General features: G+C 30.7%; 1 protein-coding gene across 1 annotated transcript; it reads right to left on the reverse strand.

Moving 5' to 3' along the window:
• Nucleotides 1–8,955: 8,955 nt before the first annotated feature.
• LOC130941112 (peroxidase 4-like) lies at nt 8,956–14,061 on the reverse strand. The gene is made up of 4 exons (XM_057869504.1): nt 13,779–14,061; nt 11,312–11,503; nt 10,188–10,356; nt 8,956–9,691 (listed from the first exon to the last, which is right to left on the reverse strand). Exons 1-4 carry the CDS (start codon nt 13,989–13,991, stop codon nt 9,297–9,299), a joined length of 969 nt encoding a protein of 322 aa, XP_057725487.1. The 5' UTR covers nt 13,992–14,061; the 3' UTR covers nt 8,956–9,296.
• Nucleotides 14,062–23,688: the final 9,627 nt, after the last annotated feature.

Here is a 23,688-nt window from a genome sequence, read left to right on the forward strand (position 1 = left end):
ATTTTACTCCATTAGAAAACATGTGCAAAAAAGTAAAATTGACATACAATTTATAAAATTTGAGGATCAACTTGCTTATATTTTTACTAAACCTCTATCTGAAGATAGATTTTGTAAGTTGAAAAAAGCATTGGGCATTATTGTGTCTGATTTCTTGAATTAAGTTGATGATGTAGCTCTCTGTGTGTTTTTGCCTCTCAGAATGACAGGAGATAAAAACTGGACAGATGATGACTCCCTCTAGGTTCTTTGAATTTCAAATAGAATGTTGGTAAAATTGATTGATTTGGGTCAAAAAATTGAATCTTTAGTAGGTCATTGTATTCCCTTAAAACCACCATTAGTCCCAAAAGGAAGAAATTCTATTCTATGACATAAACCTCATTATTTCCATTGATCATTCACATAAAAAAGGGTATTTTCTTTTAGGGCTTCTCTTGAAGTCAAATCAAATTCTCATTTACATAATGTTATATTTGACTTGTCTTTTCGAAACAGCTTGCTTGCATTTTTAAAATTCAAATTTCTATGAAACACCTTTTCATTTTATATCACTTTATATTTTCAAAATGGGTTCAAAATATTTATAGCAATTATTCATTGAAAAACTTCTCATCTTCTCCATCACTTCCACATTCTTATTCATTGCGCTTTCATAAAGATGAGAAAGAAGGTAGCAACTCGAAGAGGCATGAGTACCTATCGTGCTCCATGAAATCCACCACCAAAAGGGCAAGTTCATAACCACATCCACATCCATTCCTATTCTTCCTCACATTCCTCCCTTGTTTCCGAACCAAGGGCAAGAACTAAAACCAATTCTCAACGTCTATCCATTACACCCACTAATGTTGGTACATCTTGGGCTAATACTGCGAAAGGGAAGAGACCTATGACGGATGAAGAACCTCCAACATCACCACCTCCTCGTTCATTTTCTCATCCTCAAGAACGTTTGACGCCTTTCACTCGTCCTTCCGAAGGTAACCAAAGACCTTTTCTCAACTCTGTGAAAGAACCCACAAATCTTGATCCTATTGACTTTAAATCCCATTTCGGTAAACATCCTCACTCTCACTATAATCTTCATCGATTTTCATCCAGTATGAACTATGAATTTCATAAATATGTTGTTTCTAAAAGACTTCTGTGTTCTACATATGTGGCTGATATGAATGCTCCAACCAATAAAGAGATTGTTTTAAAGAAAACTTTGTTTATTTGAACTGGGAGAAAATTTTTGAAATCAGAAAACCAATTTACCCATATTTGGTTAGAGAATTTTATGCCAACGTGTATTATTATAAAGCAAGTGTTCGCTCTTATGTTAAAGGCCATAAAATACATTTAAACAAAGAATCCATTGGTGATGCTCTAGATTATTACGATGTTGGTGTCAATGCCTACATCTCTGAAAAATGGGGTAATGATCTGGGCATATCACATAAGGATGTATTGGCTAACATTTGTGAGAACATTTTCCTTATGGATGGTATGATTTCTAACCACAAAGCCCTAGATCCTGTCAAAACTCAACTTCACCGTCTCATTACCTGCATTCTCTTGCCTCAAAGTGGTTCATAACAACAAGTTACCCCTTGTGACACACACTGGTTCTCTATGCAATACTCAACAAAACTGAAATTTTATTTGTTTACTTAATAATGCGCCATATGCATGATTGTATTAAAAGTGATAAAAATATTTATCTACCATATGGTATATTTTTAACTTGCATCTTTGAGTATTTTGCTATTGATATGAACAATGAGCACCAAGAGAATAGAATTTCATAACCTAAGGGTAGCGGTGTAGTCAAACAGACAAAAAAGAAAGGAACTAAGGCCACTAGAGATGCGGTTATGGAGGAAGAAGAATATGAGAGTGTCCCTCCTCCTTCTGCTGTAGGCATATCAAATTCCAACAAATATTTGATTAATGGAATTGTCAAGGATGTGTTACAAGAGTTTGTTAATCTTACAAAGCAAATGATCAATTTCAGTCAACAAGCTAGGAGACTTGCAATACAAAATGATCAAATATTGTCTGAACATGAAGAATAAGACATTATGGAAACCAAGAATGAGGGATCTGATATCTAGCACCTATTTAATGCTGATGCTTTCTAAGAATCTATTTTCTGATGTTATAATTTTTAGTCTTTAGATACTTTTGAATACTGTTTACTTTTTTTGGATGACTGTAATAGTTGTAGGCACTTAATTTTGAACTGTTTCGCACTGGTACATTGAGTATTAAACTCTTAAACAATTTTTGTGCAGATTTACTTACCTTCCTTGATAACAAAAGGGAGAGTAAGTGAAAGAAAATGAATTGCATTGAATTGTTTTAGGTTGTTTATGAATATGATGCTAACACTAATTGTTTGTTTAGGGATATTGATATTTGCAGCTTTGATTGAGAAACTTGATTATAACTGTTTTTTGATCATAGCTTTGATTGGTATCTATTTCTAATTGAATAAGGTTGTTTGATGATTTTGTTTGGAAAAATAGCCTTGTAAATATTGGCAAGTAATCACACAGGTTTTCTCATGTACTAAATTGTGTGAAATAGTTTTTGGGTATTTAGCATTGTTTCTATGTAAATTTTTTTGATATCAGGTTAAAAAATACAAGCATTTAGGGGGAGTTAAGTGAATAAAAGAAAGGGGGAGTTTTACATCAAAGCATAATCATCAAAGGAAAGATCCTAAAACTCTTCTGATTTCTTTTTCAATTCATTTTATAATGTTTGTCATCAAGGGAGAGATTGTTGAGTTTAAAGTTAAATAATAAATTAATTGATGATGACTAAATATTATTATCGGGGTAAAAGCCAATTATGTACGTGATTAGTTTGTTTAAGTGTGCAGAAAATTAAAATAAAATAAACTAGCCCAACAATAAGCTTCAGGCTGAAAATCTCCAAAGAATAAATGGCTAACATAACTCATACTCATGGTCCAAGGGAATATTTGTTACCATCACCAACAATATCCCACAAAAAACAAAAGCAAACATCAGGCCAAAATCAAGAAAGAAGGAAGGAAAGAATCTGACTCAAGAACAAACATATGACCCAACTAGTGATCAAAGCCCATCCACTTATTTAGTTGCTAACTAAACAATGAAAATTTATTTTCATCAGAACCAAATCACATACCACCGAACCAAACTCTCTCTTCTCTCTTTCTCTCACCCACGTGAAATCACAGAAGGAAAGCAAAAAAATGAACTCTAATTAGGGCTAAATCAGAAGTGAAAAAGTGGATTACCATTTTCAAGCGAAGAAGAAGAAAGTAAAAAAAGTTAGGACTAAAAGCAAAGATTGCATCCGAAGGCTCATCAAAAAAATCTTTCCATCTTTGTGCAATATTGAAGTTTGTGGAAGAAAACCTACTCTCTGCATACATCGAATTGGAAAGTTTAAGGATTTGAAGGTTATGGAGCTTTGTAAGAAATCAATGGACAAAAAAGTTACTTGGAGTCAAAGCACAAATAAAGGGCTCGAATTCAAGAAGCAATATTAAAAAGGATGAAAGAGAAGATGGAAGGTATGGATGCATGTACTGTTAAACCACTGCTGCTACTCTATCTCTTTTCTGTGATGCAATTGCTGCTACTGATATTGGGGAAGAAGAAGTCACAAATAAAGGGCTCGAATTCAAGAAGCAATATTAAAAAGGATGAAAGAGAAGATGGAAGGTATGGATGCATGTACTGTTAAACCACTGCTGCTACTCTATCTCTTTTCTGTGATGCAATTGCTGCTACTGATATTGGGGAAGAAGAAGTCAAACATGTGCAATGTAACACCCTACCACACAGAGCTTTACGCCTAGGACGTAAATCAGAGGTGGTGAGGCGTTATGCCTTCTAAAAGAATATATATATATATATATATATATATATAGTTCAATATACGACTTGAACTACAGAATAAACACATGTTTCTTCATATCAACCTCTAAGAGGGACAAAATACAAAATACAAGGTGCGGAGAATAACTATGAACATACATATAAACAAGTACAACCAGAACGCTAAACCCAAATATAGTTATTCGCTTCTTGAAAGTTTTCATATGCTCAGTGAGGTGTCTCCCAACCTGCATTTCAAAAATAACAATATATATATATGGAATGAGAACCTCCGGTTCTCGGCATGGTAAAAGTTCCCATATAGTTAATATAAAAGGTTCCGAAAAAGCTAGAGGCATTCCTAGAACTCTAACAGTTAGAAATCAAACTTAAATCAATATTAAACTATAAAGTTTGGTAATCTACCCAAAGGATTCTCATTTCATTCACCTCCTATCTCCTTCAAGCCTCCGAATCACCAGTGGAATAACCCTCATCAAACCTCCGCCATATGAAGGACCTCTCAGATACAAACACAGACAAAACAGATAAGAAAAGTACAGATATAGATAGCAGTTACAACAAATAGATCAGATAGTAGTTAATCACAGATAAGCAATCAGGCAATCCAAAACAAATGCATACTAAAAAAATCATACAAATGCACATGATGCATATTTGACCTATGGCCGATAAGTCTTATTTGTCGGTTATATAGCCAAACCCGACATGTTCAGTAGCGAACCCTGGACAAAACATTAAACACAAAGCAAGTGAGACAACACCGCAACCCTTGCATCTTACCCGCGTACTCGGAGCAAGGGTCTTATCCAGGCGGTGCTACAATTCTCAACGCAAAATAAGAGTGACAAAACTCAATCCTTGCCTCTTATTTGGAGTCTCAAACTCTTATCCGGAGCAAGTGTACAACACTATCGCATCTTACCTAGCTTCTCAACTCTTACTCGTAGCAAGTGGATGATACCACTGCATCTTACCCGCAGTCTCAACTCATACCCGGAGTAGGTGGACAACACCACTGCATGTTACCTGGTCACATATACCTCAATATCATTCAAATCATTCAAATATCATACTTTAAAATCAATCTTCATCATCCTTCATTCAAATTCAATCATCATCAATCCATCTCTCATTTAATTTGCAATTCATCATTATCATCATCGTATTTATCAATCACTTCTTATTTAACATCACCAACACTTTATTAATTCAGTTATCTCTTTGCATATTTTCTCCCAATATTCTCTTAACTTATTCAACATATTCACCCTCGTTCTAAGGCTTAAAAACTCACTAATGGACCCTAAATAGGGATTAAAGAGGCTTGGAAAGTTAGAGAAATGGTTTAGAACTCAAAAATACTTGTGCAAAATTGGCTGGTCATGCGTACGCATGCCTCATGCGTATGCAAGACTCATGGGTAAAGCTCAATGCTCACGTCGCGTGGCATGTCGCGTACGCATGGGTCCAAAATCCTTCAAAAAGTTGTTAAGTTGTAGAAAACGAGTTTTACACACCTAACTTCGAACAAGCATAATTTTTTCATAAAGATTCACTTTTAACCTGTTCTTCAAACATTATAAACTTCACGGATCCAATTTTTATTCAAAATAAGTTTTACAAAATTTGGGGGGTCCGGAGACCAAGTTATGACCTGTCGAAGTTGGTCAAAATTCAACTTTTACCAAAAAGTACCAAACCTCTAATTTTCCAAAGTTCCCAATTATAAACCAAAGTTTCATAACTAAAACAGCCCCAAAATTCAAATTAACACCTCCCATTCATTTTACAACATACTAACATCCAAAACTCTCAACCTATTCAACATTTTTCATACATATCTTCCATAATTCCTCAACCAAATCAATACCAATCATATTCACATATATCACATTCATGCCTCAACATGCCAACATACAAACCACACCAATCTTAATTTTTTACCGATCATGACCTTGGGCCCAAATCTCACCAATACTCATTATCACAATCATCATACATCACAGTTCATATCATCAATAATTATCATTATACTCAATCTCTCTCTCTCACACACACACACACATATTCAACAATTTCACCCTCATTCCAACACATATTCTCTTCAATTAATATCATCATACTCATCATACATTATATACATGTACACATTTAATCCACCAAACCCAATAATTCAAAGCATTCAAGCCTATATTATGGCCACTAGCCTAAGTTTTCACGTGACATTAAACATTAACTATGAGAAACCAAAATTATACTTTGACCGATCCCTCCTAAGCTACAAAACACCTCAAGACCTCTTGTCACACAATCCTCCAAGTTCCAATGTCACCAAAGCTACTTCCAAGCACACCACTTCATAAATTTGACTTCAATTTCACATGTATTCAATCTAATTTCATATACATACACAATTTCAAAATCCTAACCTCATAAAATTGGAAGGTTCAAAAGGGTTAATGGTTTTTTACCTCACCTATTGGTGATTGGATAAAATCCAGCAATTATCTAATGTTAGATTGTACCTAAACCACCAAAATCATCAAAATACCTCAAAATCCAAATAAAAAATGTGAGAAAAGAAAAACAGAGAACCTGGCACAAACTTAAGGACCCTTACCACTTTATTAGATTAGAATCGAAGAGCTTGACAAGACGAACGCATGACCGCAAACGACGCGACGATGGGAGTTTCGAATTGAAAGTTATGGGCAATTGAACATTAAAGTGAATAATGTTTGGGGTTTTGTAGTCTCTCCCTTCCATTTCAGCGTGATTCACAAATGGGGAGGGTTCTTATGGCTGAAATGCTAAGTTTGAGTGTATATATGTTGGGCTTTGGGCTTAATATGGGTCCGGTTTAACTGATTTAATCCGTTGGTCTAATTTTGAGCCAAAATTTTTAAAATTAGTGTCGAAATTTGTATTTTAATTTTTTTTACTCTTTTAACTTATCAAATTTAATTTTTTAATTTCTTTGAATAATAATTAATTTATTAACTAATTATTTATTAATTACCCGAGATTTATATGCAAGCCAAGGTTCAAACTTTGGAAGCTTTACTCCTCTATTAAAGGGATAAATGGCCAAGGATTGGAGTAAGGAGTGAGAGTAAAAAATTTGGGTTCTCATAGCTTACAAAGCTATTATCTTCTTCTTCTTCATGATTCTCATTGAATATTCTGTTTTCGCAGTATAATCTTTCTTTGTTTCAATGAAAAAGACATTATGGTGAGAAATGTAAGAAAAGGTCATTAAGAGAAAAAAGGCAGAGAGAGTTAGACTTGGTGAATAGCCAATGTTTATTTTAGAAATCTTTTGTATGTATTTTTGTTTTATTTTCATGATCCTAAGAAAATTTTCTTGTAAGTTGGGTGAGAACTTTGCATTTGAAAGTTAAGGTGAGTTTCTAGTCAAATCTGGTTTGGGTAGAAGTTGAGTTTGTCTCAGATAGGATTGGGTTGAATTCTAGAAAAATTGGTGAATGTAATCTTGTTCAAAGATAGTGAAAATTCTATCATTGTTGTGATGGAAACAGGATGTATGGTACATTGCACTAAGTAGCTGAATCAGGATATATGACTGTGTCACTCTTTCTCTTTTCTGTTTCTAGTTTTATATTTTAGGAGACAAAACAAAATAATCTCCTTTTTATTCTATCCAACTAGACTTTACTGTTGTATACGTTGTACACAATTTTATTTTGGCTCCTCCATCGACAAAAAACAAAATAAAAGTATCTCCTATTTTTTCTCTGAGACAACTCTATAGAATTCCAAAGTTCCATCCAAGTCTAAAATTATTCAAATAAAATTAAAAGAGGCCTAGATTTAATCTCTTATTCTCTAAATTACTGATATCTATAATTTTTTTTAATGAAAGATAAATAGATGTAAGTTATATTGCGAAAACAATATAAAAAACAACACGGAAAATTAACCAGTCACAACTCACAATCACATGGAATTCAACCTATTTGAGGTAACATCCTCAAGAACAAATGTAGAATTGATATATATTTGGTCACTAATCTAATCATGCAATATATAATAATAAAGCAATATGAACCTCAATTGAAAGACATATATACTATATTGGTAGAATTCCCCTTCTCTATTGTTTACGTTCACCATTGCATCCTAGTTCAACCTCAGACTATTCCCTTAGAGTATAAGTCTTTGTTATCCAACTTCTTCTACCATCCAAAAGGTATTCAATTGACTCTTAAAGAATGTTGCTAATTTATGCATTTACAATTTCTTGCAAAGAGAATAAATATGGATTATATGTAATATGTATCCAATTGTAAACAAACCTTACAAGGATGTGAAGAAAAAAATTGATGTCTAGCTTTTGTTTTTGAGTTATGCAAGTTGTTCTTTGACAAGCATTTTAGTTGACTCATTCAGTTATTTATTAACTGTCCAATTCATTTACATAGACTATTTATTTTTAGAGACTGAAATTAAGAGATTGAGACTCAGTATTATGTTTGGTGACTAGAGACTAGAATTAAAATTTTAATTTGAAATATAAAATTTCAATCCCTTCAGTATCTCAAAAAAGCAAGAATATAAGTAATTGAAAATTTAAAAAACGGAAGTTAAAACTTTAATGACATTTCTTTTAAAAGCTACTCTTATTTAATTTTTCAAATTTTAAATCTACAATATCATATTTATCTTAAACTAAATATAATATTAAGACATAACTCAGTTTTATATATTTTTATTAAACATAATATAAAGACTTAATTTATTAATTTAGTCTCTATCTCTTAGTCTTTATATCAGGTTTCTGTCACATTTTTCTTTCCAAACGCAATGATAGAGTTACTCATAGGGATTTGATCTCTTTATTCACTCTCAATACGTCCAATAAGTGTCGATAGTCTTTTTAAGTGATAGACATAGTCTTCTCTCTATTGGAGTTATCTGTTAAGATGAAGTTAGGTCCTCTGAATGACGATGAAGAGATGTATACAAACAAGTGCAATTTTGATTGCTAAGTGGTGAGTTTGGTAATAATTCTAAAACTACAATAAACACACCATTTGAAAGGTGGCACTTATCAAAACACTCTTTGTAATTTATTCCTTACAATATTTTGATTACAACAAACAAATTTCCAAAGCAAGAGAAAACAACTAAACAGTTTAAATCACCTCCCCCACTTTTGGGGGTATATGTACTCAAAAGAAAAATAAAAAAAAATAAAAAAGTAAGGGCCTATTTGACTTTTGTTCTCATTTTCAGTTGTTTTCCGTATTTTGTAAAGGAAAAAATGAAAACAGAAAACAAGATGTTATTTGTTTTCGTCGCTTTCGCTTTTATTCTTCCAAAAATTCAGAAAATCAAGAGCCAAACAGGCCTTAACTTATCTTTATCTGATTTTTTGTTTTTTTTTTTCTAATTTGCTCTCCTACAGTTCCTTCTGATGATCCCTTGTGAACCAGTTAAGGGCTTGATGTTCCCCATCTTAATCATTGCGGTCGCGAAGTCGGCGAAGAAGGCCTTCTGATTGTTTGTGTAAGTCCTAACCAATGAATCAGTGGATCCTCCATTGAAGAGTTCTTGGTCAGAATGAAGGAGACCCTTTTTGTTCAAGAGATTTTTGTAGTAGCTGTTGTCAAAATGGTTCGGGGTTTTAAAGTCGAAGGGTGCAACATTGTTGTCCTTTGGTGTTCCAGTAATTATTGGACAATTCTTCTTTCTTGCATTGGCGAATGTTCTGTCAATGTTGGTGTCATTGTATATGCGAGTTCTATAGACAGTGCACCTTGCCTTCCCAATTGTGTGTGCTCCTGAAAATCGCGGCGTGAGTCAAATTGGTCATTCTGTTAATTTTTTTGCTGACTTGTTACAAATAACGGTTAAATTTCTTAAGACATTTATCAAACATGTTTCCAATACGTTTGAATTTGACCAAATAATGATTGCTCAATGATAACATATGTTAATCTATTGTAGAAATTGAATGTGTGACAAGCATATACAACTAAAGCATTTATTAGTGTCCCCTAATGCTATACCTTATTTACTATTTTGCAAATGAAAGAATATATATTTAATGTGCTCCAAACATAACTAACCAATTAGTTAGCCAAATTTTCTGAGTCTACTGAACAAGCTTATCTGTTTGTGTTGAATTATATTATAGAAGTGACATGTTTGGAAAAAGAGTTGTGCCTCTTGGTTGTTTAAATGTCATGTCCAGGTCCACCATATGAAATCATAATGTTTATATGTATTTGTGGTAATGTATGTGAAATAATGGAAGAGAAAGAGAGAGATATGTACCAGATAAGGCAGCCATGTCCTTGGTAGAGAGGCCTACAGCTTGAAACTTGGAGATAAGTTGGCTGAGGGTAGCAGTTGGAGGTGGGAGCACACCACTGTTTGCAGCTGCCAAGCTTGCTGTCTTTGAATCCCTTCTTCCTAGTTTTACATTCCAATTAGGCCCTCCAAGCTGCACATTAACAAACATGCTAATTAACTAATTATATTTAACTAACCAAGTTGGGTTGGTCTGTTGTTTTGCTTACTAGTCCGCTTAAATAAGTATTAAAAATTCGAATTTAGCCTTGTGCAGGTAGGGGTGTTCATGAATCATATTCGAATTCGATCCGAAAACTGCGGACATAGATTCGATCCGCAAGGCTATCGGATTGGATCGGATCTGATCCCCCACTAATAGGATCGGATTGCAGATTTTGTGTAGATATCCGCATATCCGATCCGTATATCTGTGTATTCGCAAAAATAAAGAAATAAATAAGTAAATATTCTTTTTATATTTTATTTTAACTAATAATTATCATATATATTATATTATTTTAATTTATTATTTAAGAAAAGTATGTTTAATATTATTTTAAGAGTAAATATATTTAAAAGAATAAAAAAAATAAATTTTATTGATATTTTTTAATAAAAATAAGCTTTTAAAAATATTTTTATATTTTGTGAATATTAAATTCAATCCAATAATTTTAGTGCATATATTAAATCCGATCTGATCCGATCCGATTCATGTTCACAGTGCCTTATGTGCAGGTAGCAACCTATTAACTAGCTATAAACCTTTAAATAGAACTTAGATGCACACAAAATTACTTACTCGCTTTATCACAAAATCCAATTAGTCTCCAATCATTTAAGCAACTAGTCTAAGTGGCCCTAACATATTAACAGATTACCATTTACATAGAACGTTTAGACCAATTATTTAAATAGTTGGAATCAATTAGAGATCTTCAAATTGTAAATAGAAGCTTTGTCTTTCACGCAAATAGTTAAAAACTAAAAATCGCATTTACTTAAAATCTTTTTGTATCCTTTAAATGAATGTAACTGAGTGCGAATTGTATTCGAATATATTGATCTAACAGCAAGCAATGGATGATCTAAATGGAAGAACTTACAAGAACAACAGAATCTCGAGCTGTAATGGCTAGAATATCAGCACAAGAAACCACACCAGGGCACACTGATTCCACCTTGGCCTTTATGGCATCAACAACATCATAGCCTCTCAATGAATTATTGTTTGGACCTGCAGTCTTCTCTCCTTTGAAAGAGGATGTGTCATCAAGTAGCACAGATCCATCACAACCCTGTTCATAAGCACCATTATTATCAACCAAAATATTAGTTACTCATCAATATTTTAAAAATTAATTATAAAAATATAATACATATTAAAAATAAATTAGATATAAATATATAATATTTTTGAATATAATATATAAGAATATTTGGATATTGTTAAATTTTATCCATGACAGTGATTGAAACCAATGGGCTGTTATTGTTAGTCCTATGCCTTAGCTTAAAAGAATTCGTGCTTATAGAAACCAATAATAACCATATTAAGGGTGATTAGGCCATTAAAATTCCTTTGTTATTTTATTATCATTATTATATGTGTTTCACTTGTTCCATTATTAGAGATGTCACATCGTTGTCTACCTAAACAAAATGTCACAACATTCAATAATGAAGACATATGAAAGAGACAAGAAGAAAATAATATATGGATATGAATGGTGAGTAGCATAACTAACTACAAAAGAAAAGACATTCATATATTTTATATAGCATATTAAGTATTAAATACAAGGGTATATAGTAATAGTATAGTGAGATTATCCACATACATACAAAGTTTACGCTGTTAAGGGAAACTCAAATGAAATTTCTTCATTTTCATAATACCGTATGTGATTGGCTTACAACCAGGGACGGATCTATGTTTTGTGTTGTGGTGACCGGGCAAGTGTCTTTATTATAATTTGAAAATTTTTAAATAGTATATGATAATAATATTTATTTATTTTTATTAAATTATTGAATTTAATTTTATAATAATTTTTTATTTAATTTTTAATATTTAATAGTTAATTTAAAAATTTTATATTAAATATTTATTAAAATGATTAATTTTCAATTTAAATGAGATTGATGTTTTTTTAAGAAATCAACTTGAAAGAATATTATTTATTTTTTTTAAAATTAGTTTTAGTTTTTTTTGTAACAATTGTATTAATTGAAAAAAAATTTTAACTATGAATATCAATAAGGTTGAGTTGAGTTCTAATTGTATGAGAAATATATTTTTAAATAATTGTTTAGTGATATATATATATATAGAAAGAAAAATATTCGAATTATATTATTAAAAAAATGGTTTCTCAATTTTTTAAAAATATAAAATCTAAAAAATAAAATTTTAAATTATATATTATTATTTAAATTATTATTATAGTATTTTAATTTATAAATTAGATATTTTAAAGATTAATTATATTTTACAATAAAAAATATAATTTAATAATAATCAATGTTATATGTACATAAAAAAAATACTTGTATATAATATATATTAAAATATAAAATCTACATTAAAAATAAATTAAATAACACATATATTTATATATAAAAACATAATAATTAATAGATAAATTAATAGCTAATTTTTATATATACATAATAATTTTATTATAAAAATTATTGTTATATTATATATTTTGGCCTCTACTGTTAAAATTTTTGGAATTCATCACTGCTCACAACTAAAGCATTGTAAAAGGAGAAAGCTCATGTCCAAAAAAGAAAAAGAGAAAGCTAATTGAATATTCCCTATATAAAAGAGTTTGTCTAAAACATTCCAAAAAGAATCAGAATACCACTTATTTGGATATAAAGAATACATACATCTCTTGGAGAAAAAAAATATTATATTTATATCATAAATGTGTAAGAAAAATTGAATTTAGACTAGAGATATAAAGATATTAAAAAAAAACAATACAAAATTTAGTATAAAAAACAACAAAAATGTCTTTGTCTTAAAGAAAATTTTTATCTATCTAAAATTCAATTTAAAAAAAAGAACTTGTCAAGTCTGATCTCTGAGTATATATTTCAATATTTTTTTTTTCAAACCTAATAATAAAACATAATTAAATAAAGACTTCGGTTATTAAAGACATCAATCATATTAAGTATACAAAAAAATCAATAACTAAATTAATTATTCATATAAAATATATATTAAAATAAATTAATTAATACTATATATATTTATATATAAATATATATTCATAATAATTGATTTTACATGCATATAATATTTTTTAATAAAAATATTATTTATACATTAAAATCAATCACTAAATATTTATGTATAAATATATATATATATATATATATATATTTATTTATTTATTTTTAATATGTGTTTTATATTTTAGTGACTGATTTTATTATGTAGTTATTAGTATAATTTTTTTTAAACAATTAAGTGATACTACAGAGAGATAGAAAAGGAAAATAAATGAGATAGATTAAGCTAACTAACTAAGGTGATTCGGGAATGAAGAAAATTACATTGACAAAGCAATCATGAAAGTGAAGACGAAGAAGAGAAGCAGCCATGCGAGGTTCCTTAGCAACAGCAGATCGAAGAACAGATCTTATTGCTTTAAACACATTCGGACACTTCTTTGAATAGAAGTTCTCATTTGAGAGTTGACCCGAACAACTTCCTACAAGGACAATCATCATCATCAACAAACCAAACTTCCAAGAAATTCGCGCCATTTTTGTATGTATGTAAAGCTTAAGATACAAGATAATAATGAAGGAATGAATAAGTTGCAAGAATGAGATATGTTATGATGAAGGGATTATATTACAATTTATAGACATTGCTTTTTATTATTTTGTTTTATTCTTTCTTGGCTGCTTGTCTGTTTTTTTTTTAATTATTTTAATCATCTTTGACTATTATCTACCTTTTATTATTGGCTGTTGAGATATTCCTATCTATCAAAAAAATTAAAAATTTAAAACTAAAAAATTGACACTATAGCAAAGAATTTTAGCTTACATGATTACAAATTATTAAATAAGTCTAATATAAAATTTAAATAATTTTTTTGGTTGAATTTAAATTTTATATTTTTTAATTAAGTTTTAGATATTTTTATATAAAAAAATATTAGAAGACTATCAGAATTTATTAATTTTGAGTATCATTTTTTTAGTCATTAATCTAATTTTTTTAGTTTATTAATTCAATAATATATTTTAATTCATACTTTTAAATATTAATAATTAAGTGATGATTAAAAATAATAAATTATAATGACTCTCTAATATTGTTCTTTTGTATATGTTAAAAATTGAATATTTTTTATATTAAATATTAATGATATAAAATTGATTTCTAAGACTTTTTTAAAAAATAGAGAGGGGGCGTATATATGTCTGTGGTTAAATATGGCAACCCAAACCGCCGCCTAATCATCAAAATTCGACAAATTTAATTAGTGCATGTCATATTATTTCTATTATATTATATATGAGACTACGTCTCTCTACGTAGGGAAATGATTGGTGAGGATGACATTATATACTCTCATTTCTTTTAATTTAATTAAGAAACAAAATTCTTTATGCACCGTCAATTAAGAGAATCTTTTGGTTTAGTTTTTAATTTGAGAATATAATTGCATGATTATTTGATGTTAATGAAATTACAATAATTAACGTTTAGAGGTCTTTTGATATATGCTAAATTGAATTGAATTTGAATCAGATTAATCAACGTGTGTTGCATTATTCCGAATATTATTATTCTTCTTTTCTAGATAGAAACATTGGAAATATAAAAGTTTAAAAAGCTTTATTTTTTAATAAAAAATAAAATCATACTAAAATATTAGAAATAATAAAATATTTTTAAAATAAAAAGATATTTAAATTTAAAGATTCAATCTTTAAATGTGACTTTTTTAATTATTTAAAAATAAATATTTTATTAATTTTAATATTTTTTATATAATAAAATTTTAATTATAAAATTTAAAATAATAGCGTAAGAATCTATTTAAAAACTTTTAAATTATAAAAAATTAATTATAAATTTAATAAAAATAGCGTAAGATATCTTCTTCTTACTACTGCTACTTTGATTATTTTTACCAAACTTACGTCAAGTTGAAAGTTTGATTTGTAATGCATGTTGTGGTGAAATGAAGATTGTGGAAGCACGGTCTTATGATTGAAATTGTATGGTCACAATTTAGGGTGAGTCGGATGAATAAAGCTGGGTTTGTCTTGATTTAGGCTCATTCTAAATAATGGTTCTATTTTTGAAATTTTTTTATTTTAAATTTAGTAAAATCATATTATTTTTGGATTATATTAAAACTGGATTTAAACAAGTGAAGTTCGGATCTTGAAAAATTTTATGTTAAAAAATAATAATATATTTATTTATATAAAAAAAATATATTTATTATTGAAAAGTTAATATTTATATTTGAATTTGAATTTGTTCATAAATTTTAAATTTTATATTTTTTATCTATTTTTAAATTTGACAAGTGTAATTAAAAATAAAATAATAAATTTATAATTAATATAACATAATATTAAAATTAATTTAGAACATATATATCTTTTTTAGTCTTCTTAATTTGATCCAGACTCGACCTTAAATAATGATTAAGTTTATTTTTAAGGCTCTTACTCGTTTACATAATCTAAACCCAATAAAATTACATTCAATTATTTCTTAAAGTGTTGAATCCAAATCAGATCTTCGGATCAGGCCACCTCTATTTACAAACAAGGACAGACAGACACCTGTTGCTGCTGGGATTAATTAAAGAACATGGCGCCATGTTTGACGACAAAATAGCAACGGAACCATGCTCCTTATTTTATTAATTTTTTTTTTGTTACAAAATTAAAGGAGAAATGCCACTTCTCTTTTGCTTACATCTTAACATTTATTTTATCACATACAAATTATTAATTAATGAAAAGTTGGCATAAAAAGCTTGCATTATATTGTGATTATATGGACATGCATTGATTAATGAAAAATAGGTGACACAAAATCGAATCTCTAGACCTAATAAGATTATTTATTATGCCCTCATGTAATGGAAATTTAATTTAATTTGATGATGACATTAAAGTTATATTTCATGCAGATCGAGTGAGCCTAAATTAAATAGCGAGGTTGACAATTCATAAAGTTGACACTTGCCACTTTGCCAGAGCAAACTACATAACTGCAATTACATAAAAGGAAAAAGGTAATAAGCATAATAATAAATATTTGAACTTTATAAAAAATATATACAAACTAAAGATGATGGGGCTTTAATCAAAATTTTGAGGCTGGAGTTTATGGGAATATATGCTTTGGTGTTTAATATACTTTTAATGTTATTTATAGGCGGTTTTAACGATTCTATAATAACGATACTATTCAGCACTCAATATATTTTAATATTTGTAATGATTTACAAATTGAATGAGCAAACTTCGTTATTTAATTTGTGGCTAGCTTGTTTAAAAAATAATATTTTTTTAAAATTTAAGTCTTAGGTATATAACCCTATTAAAATTAGTAGAGTTTCATATATAATTATTTTTATGTAAAATTATTAGTTAAAAATTATTAAATAATTTAATAAATTTAATTAAATTATTATTTAATAATTTTTAATTATTTTTTATATTCACGTGAGTTTTTGCTATTAAAATTCAAAAGAAAAAGTTTTGTTATTCAAGTGGTTTTATATTCTTCTGGATCATGGTAGTTTTATTAAATAAATAATCGTGTTTATTAAATAAATAAAAAATAATCCTATAAGATAAGGTCATTGGAATAAATGATTGGTATGTAATTAATAAAAAAATAAAATGGACATAGACATTTTTTTAATGCTTCAAATCACGAAAAGCCAAATAATAATAGCTGGCAGCAGTTGATATAGAAGCCATCAAGGCTCGTCGATCATATTTTACTTTACTCTCTACTTTTGAATAATGCACTTCTCTCGTAGAATTATAGAGTAGAAAGATCGAATAATATAGAGAGAGAGATTTTCTCAAATCACTCGTGTAAAAAGGAAAGAGAATTTAGTATGTAGCAAGTCATTCTATATAAAAAACGTTGAGTATTGTCGAATTTAATATTAGATTTTAACTGCGAATTTTTTATTAAATTTACTGTCTAATTTGACATAATTCATTAATATTATCGTCAAAAGAAGTACTGAACAGAGTAACAACTAATTTCAAAGCCCTGGTTATACTATCTACTGAACTCAAGAAAGAAGAATCTACGAGCGCAATTTTAAAAGAAGAAGGAGGAGGAGGAGGAGGAAGAGGAGGAGAAATAATGTTCTTGTTGATTGAAAGTTGATCACCATTTATTCACCACATGTACATTGTTCGATTCGATGGCCTTTGTGATTTTGGTTCACCAAATGAATGTTGTTCGGTTCGATCGGTGGCCTCCTTTTACTTTGTTCAATGTGTAAGATTATTGTGATAGCATGCAGCAATCATTTCCTAGCTGTCTCAACGTAATAACCTCATTCAACTGATTTGAAGTTGAATCATTCATTGTATCCATTCAAAAGTGTAGATCGAAGAAGAAAATGAAGAAGAAGAACGACGGAGCTTATTACGTTGAATTCAATATAGATCAATAATGAAGAATGCAAGCATAGAAGAAAAACGCGAACAGAAAAAAACGACGAATTTTAAGAAGAAGAAAAAATTTGAAAGAAGGAGGAGGAGGAGGAGGAAGAGAAGGAGAAATACTATTCTTGTTGATTGAAAGTTGATCACCATTTATTCACCACATGTACATTGTTCGGTTCGGTGGCCTTTGTGATTCGGTTCACCAAATGAATGTTGCTTGGTTCGGTGGCCACCTTTTACTTTGTTCAATGTTTAAGATTATTGTGATAGCATGTAGCAATCATTCCCTAGCTGTCTCAACGTAATAACCTCATTCAACTGATTTGAAGTTGAATCATTCATTGTTTTCATTCTGAAGTGTAGATCGAAGAAGAAAACGAAGAAGAAGAAGAACGACGGAGCTTATCACATTGAATTCAATGCAGATCAATAACGAAGAATGCGAGCAGAGAAGAAAAACGTGAACAGAGGAGAACGACGAATTTTATTAGGTTGAAGAAGAAGAAGAAGAAGAAGAAGAAGAAGAAGAAGAAGAACGAAAACGCAATACATTATATGAGGCGCGTGTATAACAAACGACTGTAGGGTGGGGGAACACATGTGTGGAGGAAGTTACTTGGATAACATCCATGTATTTTTTACATGGATATAGAGCTTTTCCCTATGCATTATAAAGTTTTAGGATTAGCATTAATATGTATGGTGATTTGATTTTATTTAAAAAGAATCAACCATTAAGAGTAAGATATGAAAGAGATTAATGTTGTTAAATAAAAAAAGAAACAATCATGACAATTATGAGAGAGATTCGACAGCAAACAACTAGTGTGAGATTTGATTATGTTTAAAAATCAACTATCTAGGACAATATATGACAGAAATATAGAAACTTGTGCTGCTACCTAAAGAAAGAAAAGTATCAAGTCTTTATAAAAATTGATTTGTTGCACCGGCTAGCAAAAAAGTTAGGTTTATGATATAAGAAAAATCATATTTCAAGGCTCTCAAGGAGAATATTCTAAAAACAAATATCAGCCCGTTGAGTGTCTTCTTCTTCAGTTTTAGTCTCTATTTGATATTCAATTTTTGAGTCTTCCTAGTGTATAAAAAAGGCCTATGTTTCATTGAGAGATTATTATAAAAAAACCTATGAGTGAAAAGTCATAAATTAGGAAGAAAAGCCAACACAACTTCAAATCGAGTTTTCTCTTTTTTTTTTTGTTTGGTATTGACGATTTGGTTTGGTCTTGGCGTTGGTTTGTGAAACACAAAATTGTTGTTTTGTTTGTCTTGGCATAGAATCAGTTTGGTGTGATTTTTTATTTTTTTATTTTTTTGTCTTAGTCTTAGTCTTAGCATTGGTGATTATAATCTTGAATTGGATATAATAAAATTTCGCCATTATTGTAGTAGAGACTAGATATAGACCTCATTGCATTTCGAGGTTGAACCAAGATACATGCTGGTATCGTTTTCTCTACTCTTTTTTATTTTATCTTCTGCTATTGTAAGAGATTAAACCGAAAAAATCTCATACTGTTCTATTACATGTTTCAAATTTTAAAAAATGCCTTGATTCAACTCCTTTTTAAGGCCTATAAAACCTTCGTTCATACTAAAAATTATTTAATTTTCCTATGTATTGTACTATAGTATGTATGATTTGTGATAACACTGTGATAATACTATTAATTAGAAAATAATATATTAATTTTGAAATGATAATACTATTTGAATCTGCGAATATTTGCTCTGCATGCTCTAACCTGATTAGAGTGGGTAATTATCCACCTTGCATTGAGACGGTTTGTTATTATAACATGTTTTATTATAGGTAGAGAAAGATTGAGGTCAATTTGTGTCTACTTTTATTATCCTGGTACATATATCACTACAAAAATAATGTTGAATACCACTGAATTTATTGTCAGATTCATCACATAAATTCATCAGTAAAAAGATTATCGTCGAATTTACCGTCGTCCTTGAGATGATGGTATAAACGTCGCCAAAAACTGCTTACTGGCGAATTTTTCTTGTCCTACGCTAATTACCCGCGGATTTACCGTCGGTCTTTTTCAATAGTTTGTCGAGTTTGTGTTGATGGTTACCATCAAATATATCTGATGGTAATGTTAATTTTATGTTTTAAAATTTTTGACACCGTTAAACCACAATTAGTAGACTCTTGTTAACAAAATTGTTAGCAGAAATTTAAAGTTATGATAAATGAATAAATTATTTTATTAAAAATTAAATGGTGTGGATAAAATAAAATGTCTTCGATGTATTATACAATGAAGTAGACAAATAAAAATGTATAAAACCCTAAAACCATACAGATCCCGATAATCTTTATCGTTGTCGTCGGCGGCGTCGTGGTCTCCCTGCTGAGGCGGCGGTGGAGTAGGTGCTGCCGTTGGATCGCACCAACAGCACTGCCGCTGGAACCAGCAACGTTGCTGTCTCCAACATATATCTGCTGGCTGTACTCCTCAATCTGTTGTCGCAACTGATCGAGCTGCTCCAGCTTCATTGTCAGGTCTGAGATGACAGCAACGGGTGCAAGCAAGTCTTGATACCTCTGCTCAGATTGCTCCGCCTGCTGGTGAAGCTCCTGTGTTAGCTTCTTCACCTCCTCCCTCAAGTCGATAACTTGCTGGGGATCAGCAGGGCTGGTGGTAGAGGCAGATGCATAGGAAGCCGCCAACGTGGAGGATTAGAGGCCACTGGCAAAGAACGACCCCAACCCGAAGCAGCAATTCCTGTGGGGTTCAAAGGCAATCTCATGTCAAATCTGATCAAGATCCACCACTGAGGTCTCGGGGCCAGCTTCGTTGGCCTCACTAGGCGGCTGAGATTGATGGGTCGCAGCCTCCAACCTTTGTGTGTACTCCTCCTGCTTACACACGTTAGTTGTGAGTAGGATAATAGTTAAATAATTGACTTTAAACCAAATAAAGTTGAAACTTAGGATTAATTTAAACTCACGTAATGGGCCACAGACTGCTCGTCAGCAAATCTCTCCTTGTTTGCCTTCAAAGTATGCATATACTTGAAGGTCTCCGCCATTGTCGCCTCACGATCTAACGACTTAGACTACAAATTAATATATCAACTAATCAATAAAATAAATGAACAAATTAAACAATAACAGACAAATATATATGAACCAAATTACAGGAAATCTAAATTTTAATTTCGAAAACATAATTTAAATTTTTTTTATTTCACTGAAAATCTTATAAAAATTTTGACAGAGTCTTCTCTAAAATTCGGATTTAGCCACCTTTGAAGGGTTCCATCCAAACCAAATACCCATCAAACCTTCTTAACTTATTAATTTATTCAATCATTATTAAGGTAACATACAAACAGGTCAATCATTATTAATACAGTCAAGCATTTTTCAAATAATCTCAACAGTGGGAATTAGCAAATAGCTTAATAATTCTATATTTTTCAGCAATCTCAGACCCTAATCTACCTATTCTAACCTATCCTAACCACTCAAATCCACTAAAATAGAAAATTATACTAATTAAACTCTCCTAACTAATTAACTAACTTGATAATTGGTGCGGATTTTAGGATTATCCACAACCGAACTGGCAAGTGCACGGGGTCATCCAAGTAATACCTCAGGTAAGTGAGGGTCGATCCCACGAGGATTGATGGACTGAGCAATAATGGTCGAATGATTGGTTTAGTTAGGAAACAGAAAAGTTGGTTTGGTGGGTTTCAAAGGCATTAAATAGTAAATTAAAGAATAGAAAACGCAAGTAATGAGAATGGTGTGAAATATATAAGAAAAATAGTTAAGGTATCGGAGATGCTCACTTTTCCGGATTAAGATTTCTTACCAACTGTTTTAATCATGCAAGATTCATTCCATGGCAAACTGTAAATGACTAAACCCTAATACCTTCGTGATTTAGTCTTCTCTAACCTTTATTAACCGCCATCATCGTGGTCACTTAATTCTAATGAGAGGGTTAAGTTACAAAACTAGTTTATGGACACAAAAATTCTAATTACCCAAAGCTAACAGAATTATATGTTACATATTCTAATTAGTTCATGTAATTAGTAATTTAGGAGGAATTTACTTTCAAGCTGTTGTTTAAGCGAGATAACTCTTTCAAGAATCACAAGAACGCATATAGAAAAAGTTTCGTTCCACCCAGATTCATAAAATAAAGAACGAAAGTAATCCTTGAAACTGAATCAATACATTAATTAAAATAGAAAAGCAATAGTCTTAATCCATACAAGATAAACAAAGCTCCTAACCTTAACCAAGGAGGTTTAGGGGCTCATGACTTACAGAGAAAACAAAGGTTCTCAAAATGCGGAAGAGAAAAGATCCCCTTCTAGGAGGCGTTCCCTTTGGGGAGGAAGGAAGCCCCCTATTTATAGTAGAACCTCTAAGGCTAGACCTAGAATTCAAATTCAAACTAAATCAAAACAAAATCAAATCTAATTATTCAAATTCAAACTAAATCAAAACAAAATCAAACCTAAACAAATCAAATCTTTTCTTCTAACTAATGATCATCCTTGTAATTTAAGCTTGGTGTCTTCAATTCTTCATTAATTACGAAGATTTCTCGGGTCCAGGGCTGTTGTAGGCATTCGACGCCACTTTGGTGGCGTTTGGCGCCAGGAGAGGCAGTGAGTTGGGCATTAGTTCGGTCTTCTTGGGCGCCAAATGCCATGCTTCCGAGGTAGTGATTCCAGAAGAAACGTATGAACTATTTTACATTGTTGGAAAGCTTTGAAAGTTGGCTTTTCAACTCTGTTAAAATCGCGTCAATTGAACCTCTGTAGCTCAGATTATGCTCGTTGGAATGCAGGAAGGTCAGGGTTGACTGCATTTATTTTCTTCCTTTGTTTTTGCACAAAATTCTGCCAAAATCGCCCGAATTTCACCTGAAATAATAAAAATACCAAAACAACACAAAGTAGCATCCAAAGAAGATTTTAACACTAAAATATAACAAAACTTACTAAATTTTAACTAAAAATAACTAGAAAACAAGGGGGAAATTGGTACAAGATGCTCACGCATCATAACACCAAACTTAAGCTGTTGCTTGTCCTCAAGCAACTAAAACAATATAGGACTGAGAAAAAAAGAGAAAAATGCCCAAGACTTGAGTGTTCATTTAAGATCATGTCTAAGTACTGAGTGCGGCTAATGACACTCCAATTCTGAATAGGTTTGGCATCTTATTATCCTTTGAAGCTCAGAAATATTAATATCCTTCAGCACTATAACTCGGATGATATTATGGATTCTCTTTATCTTGAAGCTCTGATTAATCCTTGAACACATCTTTTTTTATCTTTCTTTTGTGCTTTGCACCTTGAGCCTAGCCGTGACTCTAAGTGTTTTGTCATCAAGCTTAACTTGATACAAGAACACCACAAGCAGTTAACTGAGAAACTCCTTAAGTTCTAATTTTTCTTTTACTTCTTCTCAGTCAGTGGTTCTCAGAGCTTTTGGCATACTCTTTAATTGTATTTGGTCACGACTCTTGGTGTTTTGTCTCAAGGGTTACTTGACACATTCTACCACAAGCATATGGTTAGGGAAAGCCACTCTTTCGAGCTTTAGATCAATTTTGACCCTCCTAACCATTGATGCACAGAGCCTTTGACCTTTCTTTTTATTTTCTTTTTCTTTCCTTTTTGCTGTTTGTTTTGCTTCAAGGATCAATGTCTTACTTGGTTAGAGAATTCAAAAGACTTCTCTAAGTTCCTGTACCTCAAGAACTAATAT

The sequence above is a fragment of the Arachis stenosperma genome, chromosome 7 (assembly GCF_014773155.1).
Source record: "Arachis stenosperma cultivar V10309 chromosome 7, arast.V10309.gnm1.PFL2, whole genome shotgun sequence".
Taxonomy (NCBI): domain Eukaryota; kingdom Viridiplantae; phylum Streptophyta; class Magnoliopsida; order Fabales; family Fabaceae; genus Arachis; species Arachis stenosperma.

Coding starts and splice junctions, on each gene's coding strand:
- LOC130941112 (XM_057869504.1), bottom strand. CDS start 13,991: ATGGCGCGAATTTCTTGGAAGTTTGGTTTGTTGATGATGATGATTGTC. Junction 11,504..13,778: donor TTCATGATTGCTTTGTCAAT/GTAATTTTCTTC, acceptor GCTTATGAACAG/GGTTGTGATGGATCTGTGCT. Junction 9,692..10,187: donor GGACATGGCTGCCTTATCTG/GTACATATCTCT, acceptor CGCGATTTTCAG/GAGCACACACAATTGGGAAG.